The sequence below is a fragment of the Dermacentor andersoni genome, chromosome 6 (assembly GCF_023375885.2).
Source record: "Dermacentor andersoni chromosome 6, qqDerAnde1_hic_scaffold, whole genome shotgun sequence".
NCBI classification, from domain to species: Eukaryota; Metazoa; Arthropoda; class Arachnida; order Ixodida; family Ixodidae; genus Dermacentor; species Dermacentor andersoni.
This window is the reverse complement of record NC_092819.1, coordinates 22,161,384-22,183,013: the sequence shown is the minus strand read 5'-3', so window position 1 is coordinate 22,183,013 and position 21,630 is coordinate 22,161,384. Positions and strand designations below refer to the sequence as shown.

Here is a 21,630-nt window from a genome sequence, read left to right as displayed (position 1 = left end):
GCGCCTTGTCCTGTCGCCTTTCTTGTGTCCATTGTATTGCGCTAAACACAGTATTTATAGTTTCGTACAGTTTAGGTTTGACATACGATCGCGCGTCTACATCGGACGCTACGGCACATTCGTGCCTTTTGTGCCACCGAAGCCCCGAAGTGCTCTGGCATAAAAAAAAAGCTGAAAAATAGCCTGATGCCGAATATTTCTGTGCCACGAAGCAATCAAGAGGCAAGTGCCTAATACGGACGAAATCGAGTGCATGGACCCACATATTAATAGCGTAGGCGTTTTATTAACTGTGCAGTTTTTTCAACACTTCCTTGCATGCCATTCCATATGGCATATCTTTTCTGGTCACAAGTGTGCAGCGAATCTATTTGCATGATCGACTCCGGGCCTGTGAAACCATTCACTTGCACTTGATTGTTTTACATGTATCCATAAACTGCAGATATGCACATCAGATCCCTACGAGCATTTTCAAAATTCAATTATTTTAGACAACAGACACATATGCAATAGTGACATAAACTCAAGTACCACTAAGCAGCTGGGACGCATTTTTGTTGAGTATACTCGCAGGTAAAATAAGTAGATCATGTGGACAGCTCCAGCTTATTTTCCTTAAATTAGTGTGCACAAGGAGTATGCAAAAATAACTTTTTTCTCGCGCACCGATTATTTTGCTTTAAAAGCAAGAGAACCCACCCACCACGTTAGTGTAATATATGTTGTACATGACACTAATACGTGCTTTAATTTACCAAGTGAGATGGGTTACTTTTATAGCTCATTCAGTCAAATCACACTGCAAGCTGCATTCACCAAACTTCTATTTCATTTTGCAAATGTTTAATCAAACATGTTTCCCTGTTATGCAGATATGCGATGGCAAGCCCTTCTGTGTGTTCGAAAGGTAAAATTTAAGCTCTAAATTAAAGAAGACATTTCTAGTTAGAAACAACAAGCAAAATGGTGAATGCATAGTATCAGAAGCTAAAGGTACAGAAAGTATGAGAAATGTCGAATGATTTTAAGGAAAGAATCGTATTTGAAAATGCAAAACTCTTTAGTGGAGGTCAAGCAAGTCAATATAGGTAGATAACTCTGCAAAATTATGCGAGTGATGGGATGGCAAACCATGGGTCAGGAAATGCGTTGTTTTTCTGTAAAACAAAAGGTGATGATTGTCATTACATAAGTCAATTTAGCATCATGAGACTGCTGCTCGATAAATTCCGAAACAAACCAAAAAACTAGACACGCAAAAATAAAAAACAATTTAATGATGCTCTCTCCACACTGGGATAAATAAAAAGAAACGGATCACATCTAATGTGGACATATCAGACGCCTTGTGAAACACTAAAGGAAAAATTCAGTTTCGAGCTATGGCACTTGCCGCATAGATGTGAGGGGCCTTGCAACAATAGTGATAGTTACCACTGCATTTGAAAATTGAAAGCACTCATGCAGACAAGGATGATTCTTTATATTTTTGGCTACCACTTCAAATGCCTCCACCAAGTTTTAAAACGGTGCACGCAGCCGTACTAATGATCTCACAGCAACACCTGCCGGTAAAAAGCAAAAGCAGTCAAAGTGCTGGCGTATTCTGGACACTATGTTTGCAAACTTCTAGGCAAGAAGAGTTCAAGAAGCAGACATAAGAACTGCATTTATTTCCATAATTCCCATTTGAATGGCCTTTTCTTTTTGCTTAGGCAATGCCTACGCCTAGCCACAGCAGCTCCTTCATGCAGACTCCGCAAGCCAAGAGGTCGTGGAGGCAAATGCAGGTAAGAGGCAACAAGCAATAGCACTGGTATTGACATTCATCTATTTTCTTTCTTTTTCTTACATTTAGGCAGCCAGCACACCTCGAACAGCCACCTTGACTGCGGGTGTGTCACCCTAGTCGCCAAGGAAGCATTTGAGGGAAAGCGACCGGCAATGTGAACAGCCACTTCTCTATGTAGACGATACTTTTTCTCTCGGATGACTCCTACGCTTTGCCACGCCAGCTCACCTGTGCAGACTCCACCAACAAAGATACCACGGAGGCACGTGCAGGTCAGAGGCAAGAAGCAGTGGGAGCGCGTGGCACCGAGATTAAGTGCGCGATGGGGCGGGGGATAGGAGGGAGGCAGGTTAGCGCGCGTCTCCTCAGCTAGCCGGGCTCTGACTGCACATAGCTGTTCGCGCGGCTAAGCGCGTAAGCCTGCTCCAAGATAGGGGTCGTACGACTTTCGTACGACCTCTGTCTTGGAGGTATTCTCAGGCAGGTGCAAAGGTGTGGCGAGCCGAGATGGTTTGTTGCTACATGTGCGTTGTCTTCCCAGGCACCTAGTGCTGGAAGTCGCATCATCTTAAGTTTCGGAGACGCGTTGAAGCGAGAGGTCGCAGAGACGCTCGCTCTCCTCTCTCTGCGTTCTTGATCATCCCCACGTCGTGACTGCGATTTTCGCGGTCATCGAGTCACATCTGTTAATGTTTGCCTTTGCATGCGTGACACCATGCTTTAAATTTGATTAATAAGTGAGTATTTACTGTAGTTTAAACAGCCGATAAAACTAGAAACATTAGTTTGCGTAGTTGTCTAATGCATTACTATCGTTATCAAGGCTTCGCCTTTCAGTCAAAATAGAGACTTTTTGGATTTTTGTCAGAAAGAGTGCTGTATAGACATTGGGAAATAACTGATAGGGGAAAGCGGCGATAAGAGTAGGTAACCTTAAATCTCCAGCTCCTGCTTTGTTGAATTACCAAGGGTTACATGAAAGCATGACCATTATATGAAATGAATGCAACCGAAGACAAAGGGATTGTGGATCATAGCTACAGTAAAGAAACTGAACGCCCTCAATGATATTAACATTCAAAGCGTGTGCTTTTCTGAAGAAGAGGCTGCCCACGAAGAACTCTTGTTGTTACGAGACTGCAGCCAGCAACCTGGGTACAAAAGATATCCGTAATAAAAAAAAATGATGACGGAAAGAATACGGGTCCTTTATGATGGCTGTTGTAGTTAAAGTAGGGCTCGGATCATACGCATACCAAATAGAGGAGACGCAAGATCCGAGACTCGAGTTTGGTGTGCTTCTGTTGGCTCAGAAGTCTCTGTGTGACGTCCTTTGGCAGACATGCCAACCAAGTAACGTTCACGCAGTGAATAAAGCTTAACACAAGCGCTGAGTCGCGCATGCACAGATGTCTCGATGGCCTTTGTATCTTTAACGCGATATGACGTAGTGGAAATTTACTCCACTCCACGTATCCATTTGATCATGTCACACTGTATCACATAGCTTGCATAATAACCTATGTGGTCACAATTAGGGGTTCCTTTATCTCTCATCAGTGCTTCACTCGTGGCCCCTTGTGGACGTTCTTTCTCATGTCCGCGCGGTTTCGCACTACGTCGTCTCCGAGGCTGACGTGTTTGCTCTTGTATGTGTCACCCTCCTCCACTCCCTTTACACTCAGTACGCCTTCTTGACGTTTACTAGTAGGCCAAGTGTGGCGTAACCTCGTACGGCACTGCGCTGCTGGTCGTCGCGGCAGCGCGCTTATCAGGAACCCACTCCACCTCCACAATCCTCCCTTTGTCGCCCCAGCACGCATTTCCACTATCTGCACCTACAGCGAAAACCGTCGTCGCTTTCGTCGGCTCGGCAATCTCCTCGTGTCCGTGCTGTTCCCCCGTCGGTGGATACGCCCGCCAGCGTAGCCTGCGAGGTGTGTGCAAGTGGACGGCACGTTCCCAACGGCGACGTACGGCATGATGGCCTCACTACCGCCCCCACAGATTTGAACTTCAAGCAACGGGACCGGTGCAGTGACCTCATTGTTTGCTCTGATCGTGTGAACGCAAAGTTGGTGGGCGTTTTGACCTGGCCCAAAGAAGTGTCAGCCGGTGTCATCATGCCGCTGTTTCCAAAGAGGCAGCCATCGCTGCTGGCCATGCACCTCCCGCTAAGGTCCACGAAGTCGATACCCACCATGGACCTCTTTCAGGTATGCGCTTCAGTACCTCGACTTCCGCGGTGTCCCCAGAACCGTAGACTTTTCCCAAAGAAACCGCTTGCGTCACATTTAGTGTCGGTGTCTTTCGAATGAATGAAGTTTTCTTGACATCTGAACTCGTAAGTCGTGCTGCTATGTACAATGTAGTGACTTCAAACTCGGCCGCGGCAGCTCCATCTTGTGTACAGTGTTGATAGCGGCATTTGAATACCCACCTTTGTTCAAACTATTTAGGCATTCCACATGTTCAGTTTTCATCCAGAGACGTCCACGAGAAACATCCGTCATATGGATGTAGCTTTGGGGCGTTAAACCCCGTTCTTGGCGTTCTTGCGTTAAAACAATTTAACTAACCTTTCTAATATAAACATTGCTTTATCAGCTCATACCTCCTTTGGGAAGCGATGGTGTTTCTCATGAACACTTCTTATCGATTGTATCTTGAAGAAAAACATTGTAGGCCAACCTCTACATCCGACTGCGCAAAATCTTATTCCATATTTTTTAATCATACCGTTTTTCCAAAGTTCACAAACAAGCGTTCCTTTTACAGAACTTGTGTATACTATCGCCGACCTTGTAGATAATGTTCTTGCTCATAAGCATGATGCGCAAATGCAACTCAGCAACACAACGCCAGGGAGCCGAAACGTGATGTTCCATTTCGGGTGGGTGCCAACTTTGGATTTCATGGACCACTCTGCAACTCTCATATATCGGCATAACTCGTTTGCTTAATTAGTATTAAAGCGCTTCTAGTTGTAAAATCAGTCGCCTTCGTCCTGCCATCTGCTAAGCTCTCGGTTACCTAAGCTGTAAAAACGATTGCTCCGGAAAGCCGATGGTGGCACTTTCGACCAGACGATGAAAAATTTCCATCAACGACGATGCTTCTATCCGTGAATATCGTGTGGGGTTTCCTTCTCATAAAGCTCGCAATTGTAGGTAGCGCCCGCCCAGCAAGTTCTTTGCCTCTTTGTCATGTGTATTTTGCTTTCAGGTTACAACGTATGCGTTACCGACTTGCCCGAAAATTGCCCTTCCAGGGTTTCCTTGCTTACTTCCTGCCATAGTTTCAGGCGACTGCCAACATTTTCTTTTTTCACAACGCCCTTTATAAAGGATTTCGCCTCCCATTTAGATAAGTATACCTTAGCAAGTTTCCACTTTTAAAATAATCGTGACTATAATCAATAAATTCGTGTTGTAAACGTGAGACGGCGCGAGAATAGTGCCTAAATGTTTCATTGTGGAACGTTTATTTACTGAGGCACCTGCAACGCTCTGTTCTTGGATTTCATCTGTTCGTTTCTTTCTTTCGTCGGGGGTATTGTTGGGGTTTTTTAAGGAATAAACCAATACTATCGTTAAATAAAATAGGCCATTTAATACCTTTGGGTTTCATTCACTCTTCTCGTTTAACTGTCCAAACTGCCGCAGCGGCTGAAAGCCCGAGACATGCTGCGACCATAGTATAAGTTGCTGGTTCATTTTGCGGGTATCTTGTTGTCCCATTTGTACGGGCACTGGGAGAAAAAACTTCCTCTTACATATATTTAACTGCACGTTAAGGGACCCCGCGTGATCGAAACCTAATCGTAACCTTCTATTAGGGTGTCCTTAATGAACCATATTTATCTTTCCCACGTTAAACACCATCAAGAAATTACCTCAAGAAGGTCCTCTGCCCATGCTTGGCTTCACTTCCTTCAAAGTGACTCCAGGCAACAGCAAACAAGCGTGGTTACATGTCTTGCATAATTTGCAAGAAATAAATCATTGCTAGTGATAACAGTGAAGGGACCCTGTGCGTAGTACTAGCCGCTGTTCGCCATACAAACAATGCAAAAGTAAAACTGCCAGCTTCTTCTAACATACCAAGTAGTGCGTACCAACAGTGAGCCCTTTCTCAATGATTTCGCAAATTGAGGAAGATCAAATGCAGGCAACTGCACAACGCAAGAAGGATATCTGTACGAACTGCGTATTAACAAAAAATGGAGCAACAAAAACACACGCGATCACGCAACAGTGAGCGAACGAGGCAAGCCACAGTGAGAAGCCAAAGTTACGGCAAATGTCCTCGTCAGTGTGGTTGTCGTCGTCAGGACTCGTCTTTGTCATTTTGAGCTCTGACGAAGACAAGACTCCCTGCACAAACGTCGGCTCCGGTCTGATGCTTCTATTGTTACTGTTGTTAAATTCCAATTATCATCCCCCTGTGAACACTTTCTGCTGCTCGAACACAAATACGCGGAAGTACACTTTCGCAATTATTTAGAGAAGCTAAGACGGAAGAGTCGAGTATTTTCGCTAATATATATGCGCAACTAGTATATTCAGGTTGGCTTACACTATCGCTGGCAATCTGTGTCCTAATGTTTGTTTTCCGTATACTGCCTCGGTCTTAAGACGTATAATCCCCGGTACACTTGCGCATGAAAGTGTTCCGGTGCCCCATAAAGATACGGCGCTCCCGCTGAAACGTGCAGGCGATCGCCGAGGGCAAGGAGGGTGTCTTGAGCCAGTACCTCGAAGACCTGAGTGACCCTATCCGAAGACTGAAGGTCAATGACCGCGACAAGAACACGGGCGCAACGCTGCTACACCAAGCCGTCAAGATGAAGAACAACTCCATTCTTGACATGCTGCTCACATATGGCGCTGGTACGTTCGCTGTATTATACTCCTTATCCCAAATTTGCTCTGTACGTGAAACAAAAATTGATTTGACCACAGTTATCCGTGTAATAACGCAGAGCTGAATCTACAGACTCTTCAGAAGAGCCAACTTTTGCGAGAGCTGGTAGCAACAGGAACAGACTTGAAAAAAATGCCTTCCTTCATACGGCATGGTCAAGTTCAAGAATATGTCACCAAAATATGTCCTTGACGTACTGAATGAACCTTCCAACTATCCTGCGATTTAAAAAAATATATTTGGGTAGACACAAACCGTGTTTAAAGTTCGAACTATCATTAATAATTTTAACGCAGTTATAGGTGTATGTGCGGTGATCGAGTACACGCCTAAATTATGCCAGCCGTGCTAGCTCAGCGGCTTTGGTGTTGCGATGCTAAGCACGAGGTCGCGGGATCGAATCCCGGTCGCAGTGGCCAAATTTCGATGGAGACGAAATGCAAAAACGCCCGTGCCCTGTGCTTTGGGGACACGTTAGAGGTCTCCAGGTGGTCAAAATTATTCCAGAGTCCTCCGCTACAGCGTGCCTCATAATCAAATGGTGATTTTGGCACGTAAAACCCTAGAATTCACTCATTCATTCATGTCTAAATTATTACCACGCACTACTCGTACGACTATTTTGAATGGCATCCTGTCATTCATTTTTCATTTGTTCCGAAGTCAATTTCTCTCTCTCTCTCTCTCTCTCTCTCTATATATATATATATATATATATATATATATATTAATGAAGAGATCGGCACGCTATCCTCCTTTCGCGCAGTGTCACTAATAAATTAAATGTTAAAAAGGTACTTGCCACGCAGCTAAATTTCCGCGCAGTGCGAGTCACACTTGTTAGATTTGACAGTCATCATCTGACACCATCTTTCGCGAAAACAAAAGCACAGGCCTTTGCTGCAACAAGACCACGCATGGTCAAGCCGTATGCTCGGTATGCGTGCTATAGAACAAACAAATCTGAAACCCAGCAGCTACCGCTGTGTAGCCACTGCGGTCGCTCGCACAGTCCGCAGTCGGCCACACGACCATTCTAGGCTTACACTAGACACATTTGCGTTGAAAATGCAGTTCTCGGGATGGTGCGCGCGTCTTAATGACTTATACACCCTGTATTATATTGCGAAAAGCAGTTATTAGCTAGAAAAATTGCGATCATGTTCGCTCGTCATGATTTTCTTGAGGAACGCGTGACATAAACAAGCAAGCAAGCAAGCAAGCAAGCAAGCAAGCAAACAAACAAACAAACAACCAGAAAGGCAGACAGACAGACAGGTAAGCAAGCAAACAAACAATGTGTCCGACCTGGCATCGAATCAGCAATCATGCAGCTTCACGCTGAGCATTCTAACCAGTGTGGCACAGTCACTTCGCGCAATCATACAGATAATACTTGCATTGGACGCCAATATACGGTATGCCAACGGTTTTTCGTTGGGCATGTGTCTCGTGCACCATACCACAGCGCCGGGCTGTGCGGAGCGTTGAACGTTACGCGTGCTTGCGGTGCTGGTGTGCAATTCGTAATCGCGCGATGTGTGTACTTTGCGTTGAACAGAATGTCTGCGAGATTCCCAGATTCACGTAGTAAATGCGTAGACAAGAAAAAAAATGAAAGAAGAAGAAGCGCTCCGAGAGTACAGGTGAACACACTAAAGTCCACATCGCGGAGCTCTCGATGACAGGGCGAGTTTCGCATGTACTGCTTCCATATGCTTGGCACTTGGGCAGCACGCGTCAGCTGCTGCATGCAAGATGCTTGCTTCTTCAGATTAGGGAGAAACCCCAGGGGTTCCCCGGGAGTTTTTCGAGGTAGCACTGGAGTTGTCTCAAAGTTTCCCGCGGGTTCTTCTCAAGACCATGTGATATTTTCTACACGTATTGAAGAGCCAGTGACTCACAATTTTATAAGTGTGTTCAGGCGAGATAGTTGGTTTCACTTTGTTTATTATCGCATTCAATTGGAACGGTATACCAGGCGTGCCGCCGGGAAAACCTCTCCAGTTATTTTTTCTTTAGACTACTTCTCTCTTTCTAGTTGGTTCGACATGATTACATTTTTTCTTTCAAAATAAAAAAGAATAGTAAAGTAAGCTTCTTTAGGGCCAGCTATCGCAAAATACTATAGATTCACTACCGAAGCAAGAATTATTTTGTATCATACAGCGTGTGATTTTTTTCGTGTTTAGTACGTTATTCGTGCTCGCTGTGTCATTATTGCTGTTCAAGTTTGTTGTTGTTGTTGTTGTTGTTGTTGTTGTTGTTGTTGTTGTTGTTGTTGTTGTTGTTGTTGTTGTTGTTGTTGTTGTTGTTGTTGTTGTTGTTGTTGTTGTTGTTGTTGTTGTTGTTGTTGTTGTTGTTGTTGTTGTTGTTGTTGTTGTTTCGATGAACAACCTTCCCAGATCTCTCTGGTGTCTGGCTATAGCTAATTGACTCAATGCATTTGGTTCACTGCGTTCGATTTACACTTTAATTTTTAATTTCCGTCTTCAGGACAATTTGCAAGACGTTGACTGTCTATCTATCTATCTATCTATCTATCTATCTATCTATCTATCTATCTATCTATCTATCTATCTATCTATCTATCTATCTATCTTCATGATAACGTATCACGCAGTATATACATCTGCAGGAACACGAGAAAGCTTGCAAAACTTGGACTACAAACTGAAACAAAAAGCCGCAAGAAAAGGCTGTGATTCGTTAGAATATGACGAGTACAAACGCTAGGAGTGCCAGGGCGAAATGCTGCCAGCCCTCTGACAGCTGGAGACGTTGACAGATTGCGGAAGGAGCCCACTTGTCAAGCGTTGGCCGACGCGAACTCGCCGGGTATATTCCCACAGTTTTTCTGTCGGCGCTGAGCTCATCTATGGCACTCGTCTAGGTGCTGCAACATGCGGTATCGCTTACTTTATGGACCTCTTTTTTACCTGCACCTCTGCTTACAACTGCACTGCACCAAAATAGGAATCGTGTGCGAAAAAAAAAAATGCTCTTGTTTTGAAGGCACGCACGCAAGCGCGCACTCACTGCGACACATGCACGCAGACTCAATAAATCAATCATAGACAAAGAAACAACAAACTAAAGGCTAGAAAAGGCAGCATCATGCAATATGGACAATGAAGAACTTGGTTAAATTTTACAGAACAAAGGCATTTCCTTTTTTTTTCAAGAGTTGTTGAGCAATGTTTGCAAGCACGTCCTGATGTCATTCTGTCTTTACAGAAATTACTGGACTCTCGCTTTTTTGGATTTCCTCAGGACACGAAAGTGGTGGTATTGTAATTAATAATTCTAACAAACTCCAGAGTCCAACGACATATTGCCTAATCTGGGCAAATTATGACTTAACAAGACAAAGACGCCAATTCGGATCAAATAATTGTTAATAAAGAACATTTCAAATCAAATTTCGGCCTTAGTGCTGTTCACATTGTGAACAAGACACTCGTGCAAAGTTCCGAAATGTCATCTTTAAAACATCTTTTTTTTTTTTTTTTTGCATTGGTCGATGTATTTGTCCTGCTTCATCGCAATTCTGTTCCAAAAGACTTCTTTGACCAAACTGAACAATCAATTGGCTTGTAAATGCCAAGCTCTGTCATCTTTATTGCCCCTTCCCTCCCTTCCCAATGCCGCACGTTCAGGTGTAAGCCACGCGCCAAACTTTACACTGTAGTCAGCAGGCTTTCCTCTTCTCTGCCAGTATATTTCTACCTCTGAAGCTGACTTTCCGACAGTGCACAATTTTTCGAAATTGGTAAACATTGATAAAATGAAGACCACATCTAGTACATTGTTCTTCCCTCGGCACATTCTTTCCACGCAATCAAAGCGCACGGAAGCAAAAAGAAAAAAAAAGAAGAATTAAAAAAAAATGTGCGAATTGCATAACAATCACCAAGTCAACAAGGTTTTGTCCGTCATATTTCGGACAATAGTGCATTGTGGGAAATAATTTTTGGAAAGGCCTTATTACACTAGCGAGGACAATTAGGTCCCGCCTGTATCTCCATTTTTTTATGCACCAGTACGTCGCGCTGAACTTGCACGCCTAGTACCTCGGCGGCATTGTCAGCGTGCGTTGATAAATAAAGAACGTCTAGTTCAAGAGTTAGCCTAGGAAATAGTCCAAGTATAAACGTCCATTGCGGCTCCGTATTCAATAAACAATATTTCCTTTGGCACCGCCACGTCATGCTCACCTCATAATTGCACTCTATGATAACGTAAAACATTAAAGCAACAAACATACGAGCAAAGTACTTTTACTGAAGAGAAAACTTAACATGATTCTTGTCTTACAATAAGGAAAGTAGGCGGGAAGCGTGTTAAGAAGCATGCTACGGGTTCAGATAAACATACGAAAACCTCCGTATAGGTGTTCCGTGGCGCATATCCGTCGTAGTGAGGCAGTTGATTACATTTAATAAAGAATTATGGTATCGGAAATGCTGGCAACAAATACATTATGTTGCCAGTTTCTCCACATCGTATGGTTTAAGGAGGGTCATAGGTTAAGTGAATCCTCACAGCTGTTAAGCAGTTCGCTACCACACGCCAGGAGCAGTGCGCATTACTAATAGTGCGTCTCTGTCCATCATAATGAGGTTCTGTTGGCAATTACGCCTAAACCGATCCCCCTTATGATAGTACGCTCACGAAGCGTCACTGCTCCCCAGCGAGTATGATAAGTTCGTCTTAGTTGCTTTTGTCACAGCCAAGCAGATGCATATCTCAACGAACGGCGGTTATCTTAGTGGGCATGCTGAACATTTTTCTTTTTCTCTCTCTCTCCTTCGTCGAAGCCGCTGACCTTAGGCATTAGTTGCGTGCGTCAGGTACTCCTTTATCTTGGTGGACGCCTACGGTTTCCATTGTCTCCAAACACGACCTGTTTGTTGCCTGACGCCCACAAAACCAATCTGACGGTATAGCGTGGCTTTTAGCACCAGGCGATTTCAACCGAGGCATTCCACTGTTTACCTTTATACTTGTATTAGAAGTCGCATTTCATCATTCCGAAAAAAGAATTATTTATCCCACGGGCAATACAAAAAACACATACACGTGATGACAATGCTTTGACATCAGAGACAAATGCGCGCAACACATTTTGGGACCTTTAGATATATCTCGTCGCGTCCTTTCTCTTTCTTGAATACTGCTTCATTTTGTTCTTCTTTTTATTCTTTTTCAGATCCAAATGTTAAGGATAAGATGGGTTTCACACCACTACATTACGTCGCCAAGTTTGTGCGGCCGGAAAAAAGAAGGGTAAATTTCTTGACTTTCTCACGACAGTGTCTCTCTGCAACTTGCCTCTAAACTCCCTCGTTTTCTTTTTTTCGTTGGTTACAAAAAAAAAGCGCTTGTCCTGTTCAGTTCTTTTCTTAAGTCTCTGTGCCACTGCGCTTATTATAGTACGACAAGTATACGGTTTAACTAATTTAAATACTATATATTTAAGAGGAACTGACGCTTGGAAACATAAGGTGCTAAGCAACCACGGGCTGCAACTTTTTTTTTTCTTAAAGGCTTAACTGCTTCTCCACGTATGAATGCCTCAACTTCCTTTAACTTAGGCACAGCGGAAGATATCGCAATGTTTTTTTTCGTTCTTTAGCTATCTTTTTCTGTTCCCCGCCCTGCTTCTTTCAGAAATGTTCTTTTCCCATTGCGCTCCCTGCCCCACTTTGTACGGAGTCTTAATAACGACGCCCTCTCTCTGTCTTTCACCCTGGGTTTCCTACACGCAGAGCATAATCCTGGCGTGCGAGGATTCAGCTTCGCTCATGATTCAGACGCTCATGTCGGCTGTAGGCACTGGTGCCAACGCCATCGACGCTTGGGGCATGACACCGCTGCACCATGCATCCTTATCCGGGAATAGCCACGTGGTGCGCTGCCTACTGCCCTACCCTAGCGTGGACAAAGAGGTGAAGCTCACTTCCACAGACATCATTCTCACATTGTGTGTATGGTTGTTTTGTGCATTAATAACATGGCCATTTTGTTAGGTCGGATAAGCTCTTTCGGTTCGAAACGGCATTACGAAGTGCGGCTACGTAATGCAAACGCATCTGTTGACATTTGTCGGCCCGAGATCGTCGCCTTCGGGCAAGTTAGACAACTCACTCCATTCACGCTTTGCGTCTTTCGTATAAGCCGGTCATTTGTTTCAAGCTAACACACAGCTCCTCGGCATTTTCGAACCTGTTTGCTGCGACAGGACCATACTCCGACCATCTCATATCATTTGGCATTATGCTTTATGCGTCGAAACGAAGCTCGGTGGACGTGACCATTTTGTCTGGTGTTGAAGTTCGGATTAGGTGGGCAGGGGTACGCGTCAAAAGAAGGTATAGTGCCCAGCCAACCAGCACTTCAGCAGTAGATGAACTGGACATGTCCATTAGGTGGACGCTTCCAGAAGCCCCCTCCCTGGATACATGTATGCACCTGGAAACAGAACGAGAAAACGGGATACGGCAATGCCGTTTCCAACATGGTATATGGATGGGAACACCTGTTACACGTAACATACAACCTCGGTTCTCAATGTCACAACGTTTATATTTTATTCTACCCTCATGAAAAAAAAGAAAAGACATGCAATCAATAAAGTGTGAGTTTTGGCATTACTCATTGGAAAAAATTAACAGCGTGAGCGAAAGGCCTAAAAAACGCACCTGTCACTTTATGTTCCCTAGTTTGTCGCTCGCGCTGTCATTTGTTAACAGGATAACCAAACAGTCTTATGTCCAGTAATATATAATGGGCATATGAGATCATATATGAGGCCCATACTATCACATTAATTTATTGCACATCAGCAGTCACAGGGAATATAGTTCCTTTTCTTTTTCTTTCTTTTTTTTTCTTTTCTTTTTTTTTCAATTGGGACATGCATTCTGTTGCATTTTCACGTCTTCCACACCCCATTCCTGTACACGAGGCTGAATACAGGCGCCTTCAGGCCCTCCGTCGCTGAACACTAAAACAGTCGCAACGAATTTCTAACTAGCCAGAATCGTGGTCGCCGTTACACGGTGCTCACCGCAGTTGGAGCGTTCTCGAGAGCACTGTGTCTCGGCCCCGCGCGTAGGTGACGGACAAGCAAGGCCGCACGGCGCTCCACAACGCGGCCACTCTGGGCGACGCCGAGGTGGTGCGGCTTTTGCTGAGTCACGGCGCCAACATCCATGCCGTGGACAAGAAGGGCCTCACGCCGCTGCACATCGCCGCCAAGGAGGGCAGCCTGCAGGCCGTGCGACTGTTCTGCCAGGAGATACAGAAGGAGGCGAGTGCCGTCCATCTCTAATACACTCTACAAACAACGTATTATTATACTCCCTCTCGGCAACTACGTGCAGTGCAGCGAATCCTAGCACTCTCTGTCAAGTGGTGTCCAAAAACTGACGTCAGTGACGCGTTTTCCGGCTCTCGCAATTGCTTCCGCCGTATGCAGTCGGCAAAAAGGATGACCTTCGAGATCTGTATGTGTTACCCAGATAAGGGCCGTCGCTAGGGCATGGATTTGTACGCTAGATATTAGTAAAGAGAGCCGGCTAGGTGTTGCAGAGGATAGAGGAGGGCTTTCCGTGAAACTTCCGCTCAGTCGGCGTTCACAGGCGAGCGCTGGCGGATCGCTTCTTGCGTTTCTGGCTGACACCGTAGCTGTCGCAGCATTGCGTCAAGTTGTTGAGCTTTAGTTAAGCACACAGCATACAGGGACAAAGAGAAAGTATAGAGACCCCAAAGGAGTGACTTCAAACTGATTCGTTGTTTGCGTATCGACGGGATTTCTGCAAGGAAACCAAACAGCAAACCCAGAAAACGACATTCAAAAAGTACGCACAAAGCGCTTACGCAATCGCTTCGGAGCGTATTGACTCGCTGATGCCAGTGGTAACAAGGCAAGAGGGCGACTGTGCTAATAATGTCGAATCGATATCCAAACAGACTGAGTTTAACAAATTGTGACACCATTTTTTTTTATTTTTGCTCATTTGCACAGTTGTAGTCTTTATGCTTCATCTTTTCTTTAAACGTCTTCAATGTTTAGGCAATTTCAGTGAAAAAAATTCATGGCCTATACATAAGATATCTTCTTCTGACAGTCGGCAGGTATACACTTCTTTTAAATAAGACAATGAACGAACTTCAATAATAGTTCATATAGCATCTCGGTTAGCAGTAGTTAGTAGATTACTTAGGCAAATATCTAACAGCATTTATTGGACGCTTCATATTTTGTAGTACAAACTTGCGTAAGCCTGGTGAGTGGCACCAGAAATGGACTTCTGTTAGCTTCGCTCTGCTGCTGATAATATCACACGACCTGCATATTTTCCCCATTTTTTCTACTGCCCACCTCTTTCTAGGACCTTTCTTCTCTTTCGTCTCCTTCTCTGCTTTATCAATAAAAAGCTCTCTCTCTCTCTCTCTCTCTCTCTCTCTCTCTCTCTCTCTCTCTCTCTCTCTCTCTCTCTCTCTCTCTCTCTCTCTCTCTCTCTATCTATCTATCTATCTATCTATCTATCCATCTATCTATCTATCTATCTATCTATCTATCTATCTATCTATCTATCTATCTATCTATCTATCTATCTATCTATCTATCTCTCACTCCCTCACTCACTCACTCACTGGTTATGGACATCAACGTTTTCAACGCACACTTCTTCAATGTTTCGCTGCATGCAGGATATCCCCGTGGCTCTCCTCTCAAGAAGAGACAAGCAGAACAAGACGCCCCTGCACTACGCCGTAGAGAACAACCACATCGAAATCGTGCGCTTCCTCTTAGAAAAAGGTTCGCACACTCAATTTCACACGGTATGACATTGGTCAAGAAATTTAACGAGAAGAATAAACGAAGCAGACAAAGATTAAGTTAATGGGCCCAGTCACGTCACTCAGTCTCATCGAATCACCAACCTCTTTTCAACTCGGTGCCGTACGGTGCTCAGCTGGTGAGAAGGACGTCGCACATACAGGGTACTGGCAGCCGCGGATTCCGCATTGCGTTGATTAGCAGAACGAATTTAGTCACATATACGTGCGGCTGCATATAACTTCGCGTGGTCAAAATTAATCTGGACCTCTACGCTCCAGCTTTTCTCAAAGTCAACGTGCAATTCAGGAATGTCAGACGAAAAAAAAAAATTTTTCTTGCACCAAGGTTTTCGGTGATCAGTACTGGAACGGAAGGTAGATTTTATGAGAACACATCACAATGTACAAACTTATGACCAGTTATTAAAAAAATGGTTCATTTGCTCTAGAGACATCATGAACATCAGAAAGGCAAAAATTTCAAATAATCACAATCGTAAGCCCCTAAATATATCCCAATTTATTAAATATGCTAGTTATATGTTTTATTCTCACATATTTTGATGCCAATTGGGAATTCATTGAAGAGAAATCATTTTAATGCGTTTACAACGCCTAGAGGCAGCATCGGGGCATACGCGTAGGCGGCAGTCTTCCGCCGAGAAATGAAGCTTGCGAACGCGTTGGCAATGAAACAACACGTTACGAGTCGTAAGCTAGCATTAGATTGTGGCTTGACATTGCCCGCCCGAGTGTTTACTTGCAAACCATCCGGCTTGGCGCGCGCGCAGGCGTCGACCCGAACTGCTCGTCGTCGACGGGCCACACGGCGCTGCACCTGGCCGCCATGCGGGGCGGCGTGCCCATGTGCCAGCTGCTCATGGACCACGGCGCCGCCACCGACGTGCTGGCCGACGGCAACAAGACGCCCCTGTTCCTGGCGGCCACCAACGATCGGCCGCTGATCGTCGCCTTCCTGCTGGACGAGTGAGTCTGTAGTCAACCCGCGCGGGACTCTCGGTTTTCAGGCCAAAGCGACCCAACGATACATATATCGCGCAAGCAATAACTATATCACGTTTTAGGCTTTTAGAACAGCACTTCGCGGGCCCGCGCATTTAAAGGTGCGGAGGTTGCACAGAGAGTGACTGGTGACCATAGCTATAGTAACTGACAACCGCATCAAATAGCATTTTCCCTCGCGCACTAATAAACGCGCAAGCTTTACTGTATATCCTTCGATGGTCCTTTCAATGCGAAGAAAAGATAAGGACAGTTCTTCACGGTGGCTCAGTGACTATGGCGCTGCGCTGCCTTGAGGTATCTAGATCGATTCCCGCAGCCAAGAACACCGCATTCCTATGTGGGCAGATTGCCGTGGTTTTGATGCAGCGTAAAGAACCCCTGGTGGTCAAAATGACTAAGATGTGACAGAGGCAAGAAAACAGGGTGATCGCTACAAACCGCCGTTCAATATCAATCCGGGGCTTCTCGACTACGGCGTCCTTCACAACCCCATTTGTGAAGCTTCGAAATGATGAACCCCACAATTTGCATTGATTTTAATAAAAAGATAAGTAGGCCCCTCACGTGCAGAAGCAGTAGTAGTCGCGTGCGTCTTCAAGACGCTTAGCTGCATACCGAAGCGTCCCTTGACCCAGTGCGCGGGGTCCATCGCAGAGGCGCCGGCATCGAAGATCGCGACGTGGAAGGCAACAGCCCCCTGCTCGGTGCCGTGGACAGCGGTAGCGTGGAGGTGGTGCGGTTGCTGCTGGATCGCGGCGCCGACATCGAGTCGCGGAACAACGACGACCGCAACGTTCTACACATGGCCGTGCTCTCCAAGAACGAGGATGTCCTTCAGGTCAGGTCTGCAGCAAACGAAAACCACAAGTGTTGGGAGCAGCGAGAAGAAGAGATTACAGCTATGCTGAGAGCTGCACGTTTTTGACTCTGCTTGTTAGGATCTGTGCGTGTGAACACCGTGCACCCTCCCAGTGCTGCAATACATGCAGGGCTCCTATACGGTGCCTATTCGTGATTTACCTTCATATGCGAGGCAAATCGCAAGTTGCCCACAACGGTTAAAACTTAGAAGACACCCTCTTATGTGGCATGAGTACGAAAAAAGGTCCTCTCTTTTCTCTTTTTCATTCCTCAGAGCGTATCAAAAACAATTGCCATGCTAGATATCTGTGTTTGAGGAATCTGCGCTTGACAAATTTGCGCGGAGCAATATCTATACCTTCGTCGGATGTTAAATGTTATGGGTGCAAGAATTTTTGAAATTTCTCGATATGTTTGTGTATCGGTTTTGAGTTCCAAGACATTACTTTCAACAACGTACCATACATCGAGAATCTGTGTACCTACTCATAAGATCAATAAAATTTTGGGACATTCAGTTTCTTTTAACCATAAATATACGGGCAAGTCCAGTGTGTTTGATAGAAGCGTACTCTGTTTAATACCTTGCAGGTGCTCCTTGGTGTCAAGGGATCGGAACAACTGATCAACAGGAAAGATTGCGACGGGGACACTCCTCTTCACCATGCAGCGCGCAATGCATTTCTCGATATCGTTCAGGTGGGCAGAAACGGACGTGTTTGGAAACAAAAATTCATCGAATGGGAAATAGTTAGATCGTAGAGCGCTGTCTTGTATGGTTAGGGCGTTTTGATCTAGCCACTTCAGTATGTTTCAAAATAGCATCGGTCTAAATAACTTACGACATCGCTATTAAGATAATTTTCATTCTGCGGCGCCGCGAAATAACTTTTTCTCAAGTTATGCTGACCTACTGCATTTTCATATAAATTGGCAATAACAAATATTCAATTCTTTGTCGTTTTCTTTTCCTTGGTTTTTGTCTTCTTACCATTCTTTTCCCACCGCCACGCTATCGCATTAACGATCACTCGAACTCATTTATGTCTGTCCTATCATACACTAAGAAATAGATGTGAAAAAATAAAGAAAAAATGAAAATTTTCTGTGTTACTACAAACAGTTTGTTTCGATGGAAGCAACAGAGATTATCTTACTTAATAAATGGCTTTTTTTTTTACCCATACCGTAAAATGTAAAATTTGTCATCAATACTGTGAGCTATATCAAATTTGTTCGTCTCTTCACTATCCTCAATTGACATTTATGTGCCGCTTCACCAGACGCGCCAGTATATGCAGATAGACCTCTTATGCGCGACCCAATTGGTATTTTTTCTGAATAAAATACAACTGTAATCCGGAAAAGCTATGCTGTTCAGGTCATGGCTATTTAAACTCGTAGAGTGGTTGCTTGGTTGTGTCGCGTAGTGCCGGGTGTCTCGGCGAAAGTTGTCGTGTCAATGGTCACATCCACCGTGGCCACATCGCATATGCCCCACATAGCGTGTTTGTCTGTACACGTGTAATCTGTTACAACCGCAACCCAGCATTTGAGTTGAGTTGAGTTGAGTTGAGTGTTTGAAGGCTACCGGTGGGATTAGCCTTGCAGTAGCTGCCGGCAATTGCTCCACCGTAGCGGCACCTAAAATACATAAATCATAGAAATCAGACACGGACCTCACAACTACACATAGTCACTCCTAAGGTCACCATGTGGAGGCCAAATCCGTGTCCTGCAGGTAATTTAAAAGAAAGCGAGAAACCTCCTTCCTATCTAACTGGTTCCCGCGCGGGAAAACAATGTCCTGAAGAGAACTGTGGGGAATTCCTGTCTTTTTGAGGGACACGAATAACACGCTCCTTTCCGCGTTATACAGAATACAGCACATAAGGTAATGTTCTATGTCACCGCACACACCACAGTTTGAACATAATGGAGACAACGTCAGGCCAGTCTTACACATCCACGCAGGGGTACGAGCAGAGCCCGTGCGAATGCGGAGCAGTAAAGTGGCTTGGTTTACCCAGCATTTGACTCTTTCGTGCCCCATTAAAGCTATATGCAGTTATGAGGGGTGTAAAATTTACTCCCTAAATAAATTGAACTATCTCACAATTTCTTTCTGTAAAATTACAGCAAAAGGATAAACCTGCTATTTTAATGAAATCACAGAAATACAAGCTATCAGAGAACAGGAACGATATGTTACAAAAATTGCCGTACTTTTTATGTTCTTTTCTTTTAACTTTAACTGTGGAGTTACCACAAAAAACTACTGATGCTTACTGTCACTCACAGGTAGTCCGTAGATTGGTCTCACCCTCGTGATGGCAGTTTCGCACGTTCTTACTGCCTTATTCATTTTGCTTTATATTTCTAAATTCCAAGCAATGACAGTTTTCTAAACAAAGCATGGTAATAAGTCCATAAGCAAACGCAATACCATTGTACTTGCATTTCTAATGAAATATTTTGTTGAAACTTATTAATGTTGCTAGGACGCAAGGCCATTTGAAGCCACAAGGACGAAGTTCAGGCCAATCCATGTGCTGTCGGTCCATTTCTACGCTAGCAGGATAGCCATACTATCAGATCCCGTAGACGCTAGCGCCAGAGTTTACTCTATGAATGTTTGAACTCTATGAGTCCAATCCACCAAATGCTACCGCGACGTCTTCAGAGGCTTTCCGCTCGATTAAATCACAGGTTTGTAGCCGCGTGAAAATTTCCGCTGTAAGAAACTTGCGAAAGTACACGTCTCCAACCATGGTCTGAGCCAGTTGAGCTGAAAACTTGTCTTTTCTTAATTATTATTCTTTACAGGTACTCTTAAAACATGGCGCCAGAGCCTCTGCAAAGAACTCGAGTGAAGAGACAACTCTTCATGCAGCTTGCCACTACAACTTTCCAAAGTAAGCATTATAGTGTTTACCGTTCGATGCATAACGCACTAGTTGTAATTTTTTATTGCCTGGCGGCAATTTCCCATAGCGGCAGCAGCAAACCGAAGTATAAGCTCAAATGGTAAGCGAAAATAATTACTAGCAAATACGGTCATTAAAGTAGCTTGGTCCTATATATTGTGCGTAATGGACTATTTCTCAGAGCTAAAAATTGTGAAAGTTCCAAACAGAATATAGGCCATTAAAAAATCATTGAGTTCTAGAAGGCCTCACGAAAACCTACCTGTGCTCGAGCTCTCGGTCTACTTTAGCGCCTTTTCTTGTATTACTTGTTCATCATAGCAAAGAAACTGATGTGGCGACGACATTTTCGCTAGGTAAAGAGAGAGCAAAATCTATCACAAACTACGTTCACCTAATTGTTCTGAGAACGTCTTCAGTGTCCGCTTTGAAACGTTTTGCGGGGAATACTGACGCTGGGATCATGAGAGTATTTTAGCATAACGTTAGCTTAGTGCCGATACCGTTTGGCCGATAGCGTTATGGCCGATACCGTCTGCCGCTGACGGCGCATACGCGGTCAAGAAGAGGTGCTACAATGGACACGCTATATGATTTAAGGCACTATTGACACGCCGTTCACTATGACGACGTACGAAAACGCGACAGCTCGCCGTTTGTGCTCCACACACAGCGTGGTGCGCGAGATCGTGAAGCAGGACGCTCGCCTGGTGAACGAGACGGACATCCACTGGAACACGCCGCTGCACGTGGCGGCGCAGGGCGGCTTCAGCGAGACGGCCGCCATATTGGTGGAGGCCGGCGCCTACCTCGAGGCCAAGAACTACTACGAGTGGACGCCCCTTACGGTGGCCTGCAAGAACGGCGACTTCGACACCGTCTCCAACCTGCTGGGCGCCGGGGCGTCCGTCAACAGCGTCGACAAGATGAAGGTCGGTACGAGGCCAACCTTAACCACGTGACTTAAGGGGCCGTGAGGCCAATATTTCATTAGGCTGAACGTGTAGGCTAGCGTCTCTAAACTACCTAAACATTTCTTCTATATATATATATTACGGAAACTTCACGGAGGGGGGTCCGTATACTCAGTCCCACTTTCATGCTATATTGAGTGTATTTGAAGAGAATGATGTGCTTGTTCGTTGACATTTATCGTCAAGTGCACATGCCTTTCGCACCTACTTGAGCTCTTCAAAAATATTCTTGTTCTGCTCATTGCCCCATGCAATTGTCGAGAAAAAC

The 21,630-nt window shown here is 44.8% G+C and overlaps 1 protein-coding gene across 1 annotated transcript in view; it reads left to right on the top strand.

Moving 5' to 3' along the window:
- Window positions 1-3,652: 3,652 nt before the first annotated feature.
- LOC126521561 (transient receptor potential cation channel subfamily A member 1 homolog) overlaps window positions 3,653-21,630 on the top strand; it is a 30,111-nt gene continuing 12,133 nt past the window's right edge. Inside the window, exons 1-11 of the mRNA XM_055065925.2 lie at window positions 3,653-4,011; window positions 6,513-6,687; window positions 11,934-12,010; window positions 12,493-12,672; window positions 13,842-14,036; window positions 15,443-15,551; window positions 16,366-16,561; window positions 17,255-17,438; window positions 18,053-18,160; window positions 20,288-20,376; window positions 21,062-21,320. Of these exons, the coding sequence (XP_054921900.1) occupies window positions 3,919-4,011; window positions 6,513-6,687; window positions 11,934-12,010; window positions 12,493-12,672; window positions 13,842-14,036; window positions 15,443-15,551; window positions 16,366-16,561; window positions 17,255-17,438; window positions 18,053-18,160; window positions 20,288-20,376; window positions 21,062-21,320 (1,665 nt within the window). The 5' untranslated portion in view covers window positions 3,653-3,918. The remainder of the gene's footprint in view (window positions 4,012-6,512; window positions 6,688-11,933; window positions 12,011-12,492; window positions 12,673-13,841; window positions 14,037-15,442; window positions 15,552-16,365; window positions 16,562-17,254; window positions 17,439-18,052; window positions 18,161-20,287; window positions 20,377-21,061; window positions 21,321-21,630) is intronic.